Here is a 14452-nt window from a genome sequence, read left to right on the forward strand (position 1 = left end):
GGACTCCCCACACCTCCCCCTTCACAGTGCGCAGCAGCACCTGTGGAGCATGCGCACTGTGCAGCCGTCGCAAACTGGCTGAGTCGGTAAGACAGACGCTCATAGACAGACACAGCAAGTTACACGAAGTGAGTTTATTATTCAGACAGGCAACAAGGGACAAGCTCAGGCTCCACTGTGGGCCAGTCCTGCAAGGCTCAGGAGCTCTGCTTGAGGTGGCTGGAGTCTTGTCTTCATGTGACCCACTTGCACCACAGCTGAGGGACCCCAGAAAGCAGCCTGTCCCATGTTTAACGCCCACGGATGATGTGACTCGCTGGGCTAAGCACTGAAAAAACATCCTGTGTCTAGACAGGGCATGTCACAGAGCCGGGCTGGGCCAGGCAGGTCCCTCTTCCCTCAAGATTTTGCATTCCCAGCTCACTCTGCAGTTATTCTTCAGAACTAAAAGAGAGGCCGGGCACGGTGGCTCACGCCTGTAATCCTAGCACTCTGGGAGGCCAAGGCGGGCAGATTGCTCAAGGTCAGGAGTTCAAAACCAGCCTGAGCAAGAGCGAGACCCTGTCTCTACTATAAATAGAAAGAAATTAATTGGCCAACTAATATATAGGAAAAATTAGCCGGGCATGATGGCGCATGCCTGTAGTCCCAGCTACTCGGGAGGCTGAGGCAGCAGGATCGCTTGAGCTCAGGAGTTTGAGGTTGCTGCGAGCTAGGCTGATGCCACGGCACTCACTCTAGCCTGGACAACAAAGTGAGAACCTGTCTCAAAGAAAAAAAAAAGAACTAAAAGAGAGAACAAAGGGGAAGCCGAGGTCAATCCAGGACCACCTGGGGAAACGTACTGCAGCACCTAGCACGGACCTCTCAGGGAACTGCTGGCTGACCAGGGAGGGGTGCGGTTCCATTTCTGATGAGAACATAAGCCCCTTGGTGTTGTCCTCAACATTTCCAAGTGGTTCCACCATGCTGTTGCTCTAGGTGAGCCACTGGCCATCCAGAGGGGGCCAGCAGTAGTCTGCAAAGGTCCAAACCCCAAGTCTTAATTATTGTAGCCTCCCCAAAACAGGGAGACATTACTCACTAGCGTAGGTGAAAAATAGATATGTCTATAACAGAATAAGGAAAAAACTGCATTTTTGGCTGGAAAAACATTTTGTGGAATCAGAAAGGATCAATAAGTTACACTCCCAGATTGTCACTGATAAAGCATGCTGCTATTTTAAGGGTAATATTGCAGCCCCAAGTTATGGGGCTTGACAGTAATGACAACATTCACCCCACTTCTTCTGGGAAGCTTCAGATGCACATCTCTGATTAAGTATGTAACGAGAGTGAAAATGAGAATAACAGTAAGAATAATTGCACAGTAACTTGCCATTAGTTTGAGAATCATGCACAAATAACCAGCAGTATTTGCGTAGTGTCAGCATGCCTTGTTTTTTTTTTTTTTTTTTTTTTTTTGAGACAGAGTCTCACTTTGTTGTCCAGGCTAGAGTGAGTGCCGTGGCGTCAGCCTAGCTCACAGCAACCTCAAACTCCTGGGCTCGAGTGATCCTTCTGCCTCAGCCTCCCGAGTAGCTGGGACTACAGGCATGTGCCACTATGCCCGGCTAATTTTTTTATATATATATATCAGTTGGCCAATTAATTTCTTTCTGTTTATAGTAGAGACGGGGTCTCGCTCTTGCTCAGGCTGGTTTTGAACTCCTGACCTTGAGCAATCCGCCCGCCTCGGCCTCCCAAGAGCTAGGATTACAGGCGTGAGCCACAGCGCCCGGCCAGCATGCCTTGTTTGTTCATTGATTTATTTATTTACAGGATATCTGTTAGATGCCTAGGACCAGGCTAAGATCTAAATGTTGCTGAGTAATATTGTTGGCATGAAAGAAAGACAAAACTAAGTAGGAATCAGTAAGTGGCATGTATATTCCTTATCAAATCAATGCCATGTTACTCTTACTATACAAAAATGGAAAGGAACATTGAATTGTATTCATGCTTATCCTATTACCAGGTGAGAATCCTGAATTCTCCGGCTTAGAAAGGATTTTAGCAAGACATCAGTTTCCAAAAGAGATTAACCTGACCCCAAAGCCGAGCAGAGTGCCCTCATGGAAAAGAAAAGTCGTCGACAATGTAAGTGACGGGTGGAAGAAATGCAACTTGTGGAAGAGAAACATTGGAGGGACAAAAGACCCTCCAATGTCCACCATAGTTGTCAGGTAGGCTCTCTCTAATTTCTGCCCTAGCCGGACATATTTAGAGACACACAGGGTGATCATAAAATCTCTTTATGACTTAGCTAAAAAATAATTTAATGTGATCTTTAAGATACACAGTGAGCATGAAAACAAACATCGTGTGAGAGCGCTGGGCCCATTCTCACACGTCCCACAGCTGCTGGGGGCGCCCTCATGAGAATAAACTCACGCAGACGGGAGCAGGTGTGTGAGTCCCCGTGGTCCACTGCAGTCTAGACTAGCGAGCAGAAATCTAGTGAGGCTGGAGTGCGATTCTTTGAGAAGGACCCAGCCACTGAGCTGTGGGACTTTATGGTTGCATGAGTTGGGAAGCCCAGTGCCACCATGAGCATGACCAGGGGCTAGGATACAATAAAATGGCACGGCAGAACCTTGGCTTTGCCCCTAGTCTGCCAGATTGTACACTGAAAGATATGGAAGCCATTGTAGGCTTTTAACAAGAGAGGTGACACAAGCTGACTGGAATCCTCTCTGGCCTGCTTGTACAGTTATGCAGGTGAGGGGTGGTGGCCTCAGACCAGGTGGTAACAGTGGGGATGTGGAATTGGTTGGATTCTGGTTCTCAAAGTATAAGCTCTGCTTACTTGGTGTATTATCTTTTTTGGTGCACTTCCTTCCCTGCTTGTGCCAGATAGGCCTATATTTGTTTCTTTGGTATTGCTGCTCGTATTGCTGTGCGATGCAGTGATGCCTACACTTTGCACATAGTAGGTGTTAGGATGGAAAACTCGGTAGGTGCTCACAGCGCGGGTGGAGAAAGATTTCTCACGCAGAGAATAGGATATATAAATGTAAAAAAGTTAATTTTATCCTTTTAGAAGAAGAGAGAATGAGGGAGGAAAGAGAGGGAGAGCAGTGGCATCCTGTGACATCCCAAAGAAAGAGAGAGGGTACCAGCCCTGAGGCCAAGGGGATTGCTGATTTTAAGGCAGACAAAGAGAAAAAAAATAGTGGTGGTGTCAGTTGATAACAAAAGCGGCTGCAGGATGTCAAAGTCCAAGAGTTGCTTTCCCTGCCTTTACTTGGAGGAGGGATTATCACAGATGTCACTCTGTCCCCAACATGTGGTTGAGGGTATAGTTCATTTTCCTGCTGTTTACTCAGGAACTCTGTAAAAGCAGATCCTAAAAAAAATAATTTTAAAGAGAAATATTTACATCTCTTTTCCATATGTTCAGCTCTTTTCAGAAGTTGTGCAAAACAGAACTCCCACGGGGTAACTGTAGGATTGATCTTTAACTGCTACTAGGAAATTGTAGGATTAGATATTTTCCAGTATTTTTGCAAGGCTGCCCCTTTCAGTAAGTATTCAAAAGCTGCCATTGCCAGGTGGGCAGGAGAAAAGTATACCTGGCTCTAAAGACAAAGTAATTTCTGATTTGAAGGTTAACAGATACAGGGAGAAAGCTCCAGATCATGAATTTGCCTGTCCTGGAAGCTTCCACTGAGATCATTGCCCTAGTGAAATAGTGTCCTTGTCTACTTTTGCTCTTCAGTGTCCCCAGTGGCACAACTTGTCGATTTGATTTAAAAATCCACAGCCAAAGAAGGTAAAGATATGTTATAAAACAAGGTGGTCACTAGAACCATGATGTTTTCTAGACAATGCAAAGGCACTAAATTTTTGTCCAGAGAAGGGTAAAAGTTATATTAAGTGATGGTTCCTGATTACTCAAGTTAAGACTATTTGACCATGCTTTGAAGCAAGCCTATTAAAAGAAACACAACCATAGGTTTATATACCTCAATTTCAGGTGATGATGTCTTCACATGTCTTTATATCCTACTTTGGTTTTTGAAAATATAGCTAGAGCATCAGAACATAAGAAATTACACTTTTTTGGAACATTTCTTTCTATGAGCATCCATTTGATTTCCTTAAGAAGCAGGGACTGCCTTATTTATTTTTATATTCCAAGTGTTGCAGGTTGGGGTCTTGGTAAGCAAGTACCGAGACAGAAATAAAAGTGTAAACGTTTCCCTGGGGGTGGTATAGCATGTGGCCCAGAGGAAGCCCTACCACGCAGGAATTCAAGAGGCGAGACAGCAGGCTCCACCCCAGCGGGGGGAGCAGCAGGCCACGTTGCAGGGGCCCGTAGATATGGCAGGTTGGAGGATGGGGCCATTTTTCAGTCAATCATGAGCTTTTCTTGGTTGCTGTGATTCCAGATTCCAGAAGGAGCTGCTGAATTTACTGGGCTAGTTCTGATGATGTCTCCTGGCATCACTGATTCCTGTCCTATCACTTGGTAACATGGTGAATATAGTCACTTGGTAACTGTCATTCTTCATCCTTTGTGACTTAACTGGCACCCTTGAGAGAATCCATTCCTTAGCCAAGGCAAGCCTGGTTATTACTGAGGAAATTATCAATAATAGCTCTGTCCTTAAAATTAGGAGTGCCACATGATGCAGCAATGTCACTACTGCACCCCCACGTTCATTGCAGCACTATCCACAATAGTCAACATATGAAATCGGCCTAGTGTCCATCGAAAGATGACTGAATAAAGGAAATGTGGTATACAGATGCAATGGAATACTTTTCATCCATAAAAAAGAGTGAAATCCTGTCATTTGAGGCAACATGGATGAGCCTGAAGGACATTATGTTTAGTGAAATAAGCCACACACAAAAAGGTACTCTTTCGTGAAAGTTAAAAATGTTGATCTCATGGAACTAGAGAGTAGACTAGTGGTTCCTATGGGCTTGGAAGGGCAGAGGGTAGGGGTGGATAGCCAGAGGTTGCTTAGCTTAACAGGTACAAAAGTACAGCTAGACAGGAGGAATAAGTTCTAGTGTTAGATAGCACTGTCGGGTGACTACAGTCAACAATAAATTAATGCATATTTTCAAATAACTATGAGTTTTGAATGTTCCCAACACAAGGGAATGACAACTGTTTGAGGTAATGGATATGCTAATTACTTTGATTTGATCATTACATTGTGTACACACATAGAAAAAAATCACACTGTACCCCATAAATACATACAATTATTATGTGTCAATTTTTAAAAAAGAACAGCATAGTCTTTGTCTCTAAGATGTACAGACAACACTGCCGAATTGTGCTGCTGGGCCCCTGTCAAACGGGACTGCCAATACCTCATGCTGTGTCAGGTAGACTCATGACGCTGATGAAAAGATGACTGTGAAACTGAGGTTTGACAAGCATAAAGTGTATTCAAATGCATCGCACAGTATTTTCACATGCAGGATTGAGCCCCTGCATGTACTGACCCTGAACTTGCACGGCAAACACCGCTTGGTTTGTGCGGTGTGTCCCGCGAGCACGGACAGCGGAGGCCTCGCGCGCACAGCAGTAACCGTTTTAGGGCCACAAAACAGGCAGCTCATACCTGATGCCTGCTGGCTTTGAAAAACTTCCTTGGATGCTGTGCTGTGTAAATAAATCAGCAGGCATAAACCCAGGGGTCCTGGGCCCACACTGGGGAGCAGACTTTCGGAGTCTAGAGCTGCAGATGGTGGTGTCTTGTCCCTGTGGAGAACTTGGCAGGATTCCAACCCCCAGTTTTATCATACTGTGAATCCCTGCTGGATACTGCATGTAAATTATAATTACTTGTAAATTGTATTTATTGGCTCAATATGTCATATTCATATGGGCTTAACTTTTTTTTTCCCTGTGAAAACTGTGACAAAAACAGGACTTCAACAGGAGAGGGCTATAACACACAAGAACTTGGGTTGAGATTCCAAAATGTTTTTATTGCGCCAGTGTGGTAGCAACTGAAGACAGGGGCTGGTGGCCAGTAGATTTTATTCTGCCCTCCTTTGTGCCATAGACATTTGCACTTAAGCCTGACTTGGGGCCAGCCTCCAAGAGGCAACCACCCCTTCTCTATACAGCCATTCATCTAGATTATACCACCCCACTGTGGTGTAAGTACGTGTTGGCTTGCTACCCCGATCCAAGATCTCCATGTAGACACTGGGTAGGTATACAAGAAAACATTTAATATTTTCTACTGAAAACTCATACCACAAGATAAATGAAAAACATAATGGATTAAATGTAGCCAAATGCAAGGCTCCCGTGTCTTTTTTCTCCTGTTTTGTTACTTGTTCCTTCAACCTACACAGGACTCATTGGCCCTGAGAGCTGTAAAAGCTCTGGGCACAGCCCTCTGGTGCTTGTGAGATGACCAGGAGAGGCGGACGCCTCCCCAAGGGCATATAGCTAACACTGCCGGAGCAAGGGCCAGGCTACCCTTGAATGTGTTAAGTTTCTTGTCTACTCTGATTCACCAACACTGATTTATTCATCAAGGTCCCCGGTGTGTCTGCAGGCTAAGCGACCCTCACTGAGGGACATGGCACGTGACCATCAATTTTATGTGTTATCTTGGCTAGGCCTCTGTACCCTGTTATTTGGTCAAATACCAGTAAAGATATCACTACGGTGTTTTTCAGATGAGATTAACATTTACATCAGCAGACTTTGAGTAAAGCAGATTACCCTCCATAACATGCATGGGCCTCATCCAATCAGTTGAAGGCTTTAAGAAAAAACTGAGGTCCCTGACGTGGAAGGAATTCTGCCTCCATTTGGCCTTTGGACCCAAGACTGCAACATTGGTTCCTGCTGGAAGTTCCAGCCCATCAGCCAGCCCTGCACATATCAAGACCTGTCAGCAACAACAATTTCATGAGCCAATTCCTTAAAATCGTTCTTTCTCCATATAGATACAGGGATATAGGAATAGGTATGGATCCACTGATAACACTGCTGATTCATGCCCTTGTTTTCTATAGTCTACTGGCTCTGTTTCTCTGGAGAACCCTAACACAGTCCATAAATTTGGCATTTGTGTAGTTCCAAAGGGCCTAACTTTATTTATTTATTTATTTATTTTTGCATGGTCTAAGAAAAATAGGCTCATATGGGAAGACTAGTCTCTGGGAGACTGGTGATTGAGGACTGCGCATTTCTGAAGAAAGAAAGGAGAGACTCTGTTATCACGCCTCTCCCTTGCTTCTCTGGTACCGTCCACCTGGAAGCATCAGCCGTCCACTGGGCACATGGCTGAAATGAAGAGTAACTGGAAGCCTCAGCATAAATGCCTTGTGATGACATATCACTGACTCAACTTGGAAGATGTACGGAAAGATCTAGGAAGTGTCAGATGTTAGGGACCGACCTTCCACAGCCCCACCGGACAGAAAAGCAGAGACATGGAGGATGCATTCACACAAGAGGAGGTTTATTTTCTGGCTAGCCAGGGTCCAAGCCCCAGAGCACCAACGCAGTGGCCACTCTCGCAGGCAAGGACCCCGACCGGAACTACGGCATGCCTTTTATCCCCATGGTGCACAAGCTGCGCACACGCCGACTACGCATGGATCATTCGTTGACCTTTAAAATGATTGGTTGCCCACTATTGCCTTTTGAAATAATTGGCGGGTTGGTTGCCCCCTATTGCCTGATGGGCCAGTCGCCCGTGCTTCAATGACCTCATCCCATAATTCCCCATACAGCGGCGTAGCAAGCAAGCAATGACCAGAAGCAAAAGTTTGCGGTTAGCTCATTGCCCCACCCAAGTAAATTCCCGACAATTGGAAAAACTCCTCTGCCCTTCTTCTGTCCTACAAATTCCTCTGCCCTACATCAGAGAAAACCAGAGCTGGACAGAAGTTAAAGTTGTGAAGATGAATTTTGTTTAGGACGATTGGCATAGGGGAGAGACTCCAGTGTAGAATGGTACTCCATTCCGAAAACACCAGGGACAAGTGGGGATTTATAGCCAAGGAGCAGGGGGTCTGTGGGTAGAAAATTGCTAAGAGGAGGCAAGACTGTGGGGGAATTCTGGCGGAACCAGCCTAACAGGAATGCAAGGATCAAAGTCAACGGGTGGGGAGTGAAGAATTTCGATCAGATACGAGGGTGATCAGGTATTGAGTGTGGGAGGTTCTCACTAGACGGCCTTGGCAGTGTTACTTGCTAACACTGGATTTTACAAGGAAGCCTAGGGAACTAGGAGAAGCTTCAGAGGCCTCACTGAAGGGTGGCCAAGCAGGGAAAGCCACCACTGCAACCTTCCAGGGGCTCTGAGCCCTGCCTGCCTGTATGGTTGCCCTGCGTCTGCTGTGCCCACCCGGACCAACTGAGCCTGCTCTCAGGGCCAGGGCCAGGCCTTGCTGCTTTTAGAATGCCCGCAGGCGATGGCAGTGCGCAGCCAAGGCGAGAACCACGGAAACCCTCCAAGTCAGGAGCATCAGAAACAGGAATAATTTTCCTGTGATGTGTAGAGACGACCGTTTTCAGCATTCCAGGGACAATCACAGCTGGCCTGACTGCTTGCAGGGAAAGTAAGCCTTGAAAAATACTTTTCTGCCCCTGAGGCCATGAATGTGAATAAAAGGGTCCCACAAACTAGGGAAGTAATCCAGGAAAGAAACCTGGAAACAGAGTCCAGAGGTACTGGGAAATCAGACTTAGCATCAGAAGTTTTTAAGAAAAGAAAATATATGAGAGAAAAAAAGGAGTCTCTGAAAGACTAGATCCTGATAAAAAGAATGCTCTCTTGGCCAGGGGCGGTGGCTCACTCCTGTAATCCTAGCACTTGCACTCTGGGAGGCTGAGGTAGGCGGATTGCTCAAGGTCAGGAGTTTGAAACCAGCTCTGAGCAAGAGCGAGGTCTCTACTAAAAATAGAAAGAAATTCATTGGCCAACTAAAAATATATAGAAAAAATTAGCCGGGTATGGTGGCGCATGCTTATAGTCCCAGCTACTTGGGAGGCTGAGGCAGGATTGCTTGAGCCCAGGAGTGTGAGGTTGCTGTGAGCTAGGCTGACGCCACAGCACTCACTCTAGCCTGGGCAACAAAGCCAGTCTCTGTCTCAAAAAAAAAAAAAAAAAAAGAATGCTCTCCCCCAGAGGTGGGGGCAGAAATCTGGAAGCCAAACCATGGAAAGATGGGAACACGGCCCTGAGTGCCCAGCTGCAAGGCAACCAAGGCAGGTTGGGTGGAAGGACTCGCTGCATGTGGAGCCACGTCTAGGGACGCATCCCCTAGTCCGGCTGTGCATGCCCTGGAACTCAGAGGCATCAGGGGTGAGTGATGCCGCCAACACTCCTGCACCTGTGACTTTCACAAATCCTGGCTGATTCAAATGGAAGGGACATCTGTATCTCTGATGTTGTCAAGCATCACTTCCTGTCCCTACTAGATGCTGAAATATCTTTTCCTGTGAAACGACTGAGTCAAATCTGCTTATTTTAAATCTCCTTTGTTTTGTAAGAGTTCTTTATATATTCTCAATACAAATTCTTTGATATAAGCATTGCAAATATTTTCTCCTAGACTGCTTGCCTTTCATTATTGCATGATACCTTGAAGAACAAAAGTTTAAAATTTCGATGAAGTCCAATTCACCAATTTTTTTTCTTTTACAGTTTGTGCATTTTGTGGTCTAAGAATTTTTTGATCAGCCCAAGCTTGCAAAGATTTTTCTTTTATATTTCCTTATAGAAGTTTTATAGTTTCAAGGTTTAGATTTAGGTTGGTAGACCATTTTGAATTTATTTTTATACATGGTTTAATGTTCATTTGTTCATTAGTTTGGTGTTCCTTTTTTTTTTTCTGTTTGGCTATTTACTTGATCCACCACCATTTGTTGAAAAAGTTTTTCCTTCCCTACTAAATTACTTTGGCACATTCATCAAAAATGAATTGACTAGGCTGTGCACACAGGCTCACACTTGTAATCCTAGCACTTTGGGAGGCTGGGGCAGGAGGATAGCTTGAGGCCAGGAGTCTGAGACCAGCCTAAGCAAGACTGAGACCCTGACTCTACAAAAAATTAAAAAATGAGCCATGAGTGGTGGTGCATGCTTATAGTCCCAGCTACTCGGGAGGCTGAGGCAGGAGGATGGCTTGAGCCCAGGAGTTTGAGGTTACAGTGAGCTATGATGATGCCACTGCACCCCTTAAGACAAGTGAGACCTTGTCTCAAGAAAAAAAAATGAATTGACCACACATATGTAGTATAGGTGTATTTCTGGACCGTGTTTTGCTCCATTTATCTGTGTGTCTTTGCCAAAACAAAACTATCTTATTGTAGCTTTGTAGTAAGTCCTGAAATAAGGTGGGGTAATTCATCTAATTTTGATCTTCTGTTTACACAATTTCTTTGATTATTCTGAGTTCTTTGAATTTCCATAAATATTTAGAATCAGTTTGTCAATTTCTATGAGTCTACTGGAATTTGGTTGGGATCGAGTTGAATCTATAGATCAATAGAGGAGTATTAATAATACCAAATCTTCCAATTCATGGACAAGGTATATATGTCCATTTGTTTAGGTCTTCTTTAAATTCTCTTAGCAATGTGTTGCAGTTTTTAGTAAAGAAGTCTTGGTCATCTTTTGTTATATTTATTACCAGGGTAGGGGTGAAAGGAGCTTCCCTTTTGTCCTCTGAAGTTTCGATGAAAGGAGTCTGCTAAATTTGACAATAGACTACCAGGAGAAAAGACATACAGATTTATTAATGTGCAAGTGCATGGGAGCCATGCATGATATGAAAATTCAAAGAAAGGCCCCCTGGTTGAAGCTTAAATACCCTCTTCATAGGGGAGAGGAAAGTAGAAGATGTAAGGGATTTTGGAGGGAGAGTAGCTGATTTGGGGGAGATCACTGGGCCCCAGAAAACAGATGATAGCCTGGGAGAAAGTTCTTCTGAGCTTTGGGAGAGGCGCCAACAAGTTACGGGCAGGTGAATGGCAGAACTGCACTACAGACCGGGGTTGTCTTCTTACGCACGCGGATGGAGCCTCGCAGGGGCATCCCTCAGAGAACAGTGAGAAGCTGTCCGGGCAGGCCCGGTGAGGACATTTAGTTTCTTCCTCAGTGATTAACCTTTCCTGGTTAATGAGCTTGCCAATGGGGTTAAAGGCATTTGTATTTCTTTTGGAAGAGCTTCCCTAAGTCAGATGAGGGAACTCAGAGAAAGCTGCTCCCAGTGCTTTGCAGGGAGAAAGGGAAGGTCAGAGAGACCTTGATTTTGGGCAGCTTCCAAGGCTTCTGCTCCCCTGTGATTCAAAGTGCTTGGCATTACAAAGTGCCATACTTTGGGGAATAATTTTCTGAGCCACACTAGGTATTTTATGTTTTATAGCACTACTGTAAATGGTGTAAAACATTTTAAAATTTATTTTAAAATGCAATAAATGGAAAAAATTTTAAAAACATAAGGATACAATTTATTTTTTAATTATGTGGTATACTGCAAACTTGTAATTAATTTATTAGTTCTAGTAGCTATTTTTCAGATTACCTGGGATTTTTCTAATAACACTTTACATGAGATCTCAACAAACCTTGTAACAAGTTTTAAATGTACAATACATTGTAGTTGACAACGTTGTAAGCAGATCTCTAGAGCTTATTTGTCTTTATGTTTGCTAAAACTTTACACCAGTTGATTGGTAACTCCCATTTTCCCTTCCACAAGCTCCTGGTAACCACCATTCTACTATTTGATTCTATGAATTTGACTATTTTAGATGCCTCATGCAAGTGAATCACACAGTGTTTCTGTGACTCGATTATTTCACCTGGCATGATGTCCTCAAGGTTCATCTACACTGTCACATGCTGCAGAGTTTCTATGTTTTTAAATACTGAATACTATTCCATTTCTTTGATTATTCTATTCCATTAGTATTCAGTATTCCAATATATACAATATATTCCATTGTATATATATGTACCATATTTCCTTTATCCACTCATGTGTCAATAGACATTTACATTTTTTCACATCTTGGCTATTGTGAATAGAGCTGCAATAAATATAGGAGTGCTAGCATCTCTTCAAGATCCTGGTTTTAATTCTTTTGGGTAAATACTCAGAAGTGAGATTGCTGGAACATATAATTCCCTGGGGATTTTTCTATGTAAGTAGTCATATTATCTGCAAATAGGAACAGTTTTACGTCTTCCTTTCCGATCTTCATTCCTTTATTTCCTTTCCTTGTCTTATTACAGTGACTAAGATTTCCAGGACAACGTTGAATGGAAGTGCTAAAAGCAGGCATCCTGGATTTGCTCTCAATCTCAGAGAAAACATACTTCACTATTCTGTTTACTCTAGGTTTTTGTAGATTCCCTTTATAAGTTTGAGGAGGGTCCCTACTGTTGTGGGTTTGCTTTTATCACAAGTGGTCATTGAAATTTGTTAAATATTTTCTGTGTATCTATTGAATTAATCATATTTATCTTTTATTCTGTTAATATGGTTAATTGCATTGTTTTAAAAATATTTATTATGGTAAAATATGCATAGCATAAAATTTGTCATTTTAAGCATTCAAGTGTAATTAAGTCAGTGGCATTAAATATATTCACATTGTTGTGCATTCATCAGCATGTCCCATCTCCAGAACTTTTTCATTGTCTCATAACGAAACTCTTTCCCCTTTTAGCAATAATTCCCTATTCCCTTGTCCCCCCAGCACCTGGTAACCACTATTCTACTTTCTGACTCTATAAATTTGCCTATGTTATGTCAGGGCGTTCCACCAAAACCCGCCTGTTTCGCTTATCCTGCTCCTAAATTGAGCAGCTGCTAATACCCACAGCTGATGAGGTGATTTGGGGACATACTTCTGATTGGCTGACCACTATGTAAATGAGGTGACTTTTGTGAAATCTTGCCATTGGCTAACTGTAACCCCCCAAAAGGTATAAAACTAAAAGAAAACGGAAAAGAGGCGCTCAGAGTCTGGTGGCAGATGTGCCCCTCTGAGCTCGCCAGCTCTCCGCATGCCGCTCGGGTTTGGGTTTCTCTTCGGCCAAGAGCTGTCCACACCTGCCGGAACATAGGTACTTCAACTGAACAGAATCATACAATATTTGTCCTTTTGTGTCTGGCTTATTTCATTTGTCATAATGTCTTCAAGTTTCATCCATGTTGTAGCAAGTATTAGAATTTCACTCCTTTTTAAGGCTGATAATATTCCACTCTATGACAGACCACATTTTGTCTATCCATTCACCTGTCAATAGGCCGGGCACGGTGGCTCACGCCTGTAATCCTAGCACTCTGGGAGGCCGAGATGGGCAGATTGCTCAAGGGCAGGAGTTCGAAACCAGCCTGAGCAAGAGCGAGACCCCCTCTCTACTAAAAATAGAAAGAAATTAATTGACCAACTAAAAAATAATATATATATATATAAAATTAGCCAGGCATGGTGGTGCATGCTTGTAGTCCCAGCTACTCGGGAGGCTGAGGCAGCAGGATTGCTTGAGCCCAGGAGATTGAGGTTGCTGTGAGCTAGGCTGATGCCATGGCACTCACTCTAGCCTGGACAACAAAGTGAGAGTCTGTCTCAAAAAAAAACCCAAAAACCTGTCAATGGACATTTGAGTTCTTTCTACTTTTTGCTCTTGTGAATAATGCTGCTGTGATCATGGGTATCCAAGTGTCTGTTCCAGCCGTGCTAGTCAATTCTTTTGGGTATATACCCGGCTATGATTTCAATGTCCTCGGTCAAAACTCATGTTGAAATTGAATTGCCAGCGTGACAGTGTTAAGTGGTGGAAACTTTAAGAGGTGATTAGTGTTTGAAACACGGAGGGAGGAATGCATAAGGCTGGGATAGGTGAAAAGAAGTGTCAACGGGAAAAAGCCAAGTCTGCAAAATAATTTTAAAGAGATTTATTCTGAGCCAAGTTGAGGACCATGACCCGGAGCCACTGCCAAGAGGCCTTGGGCAAGTGGACTCACTGTGGTTGGGTTACAGTTTGGTTTTTATACGTTTTAGAGACAAGGGTTATGGGTAAAGCCATCAATCAATGTGTGGGAGGCATACATTGGTTTGGCTCAAAAAGGAGGGCCATCTCGAAGGGGGGGCTTACAGGTTATAGGTGGGTTTAAAGATTCTTTAGATTGTAATTGGCTAAAGACCTGGAATGTTTTAACATAAACTGTTTACCAGAGATAAGCCACCATTTGTTGCAAATTGAGGGCCTGCAGGTTTGTCTTGCATACCCTTAGGCCTGTTAATGGGTTACAAAGGAAGTCTCCAAGAAGGGAGGGGGCATGATAAGGCTGTCTGACCTCCCTACTCCTGGCAGGCAACTTTGCCCTTGAATATTCCTCTGGCCACGAGGGAGTCCATTCAGTCAGGTGGTAGGGGTTGAGCATTTTAGTTCAC

General features: G+C 43.8%; 1 protein-coding gene across 1 annotated transcript in view; it reads left to right on the plus strand.

Moving 5' to 3' along the window:
• Nucleotides 1-14452, plus strand: part of LOC105873471 (testis expressed protein 56) — a 43549-nt gene that overhangs the window by 8529 nt on the left and 20568 nt on the right. Inside the window, exon 2 of the mRNA XM_012768397.3 lies at nucleotides 2018-2225. Coding sequence (XP_012623851.1) covers nucleotides 2018-2225 — 208 coding nt within the window. The remainder of the gene's footprint in view (nucleotides 1-2017; nucleotides 2226-14452) is intronic.

This window comes from Microcebus murinus, chromosome 15 (genome assembly GCF_040939455.1).
Source record: "Microcebus murinus isolate Inina chromosome 15, M.murinus_Inina_mat1.0, whole genome shotgun sequence".
Classification (NCBI taxonomy): domain Eukaryota; kingdom Metazoa; phylum Chordata; class Mammalia; order Primates; family Cheirogaleidae; genus Microcebus; species Microcebus murinus.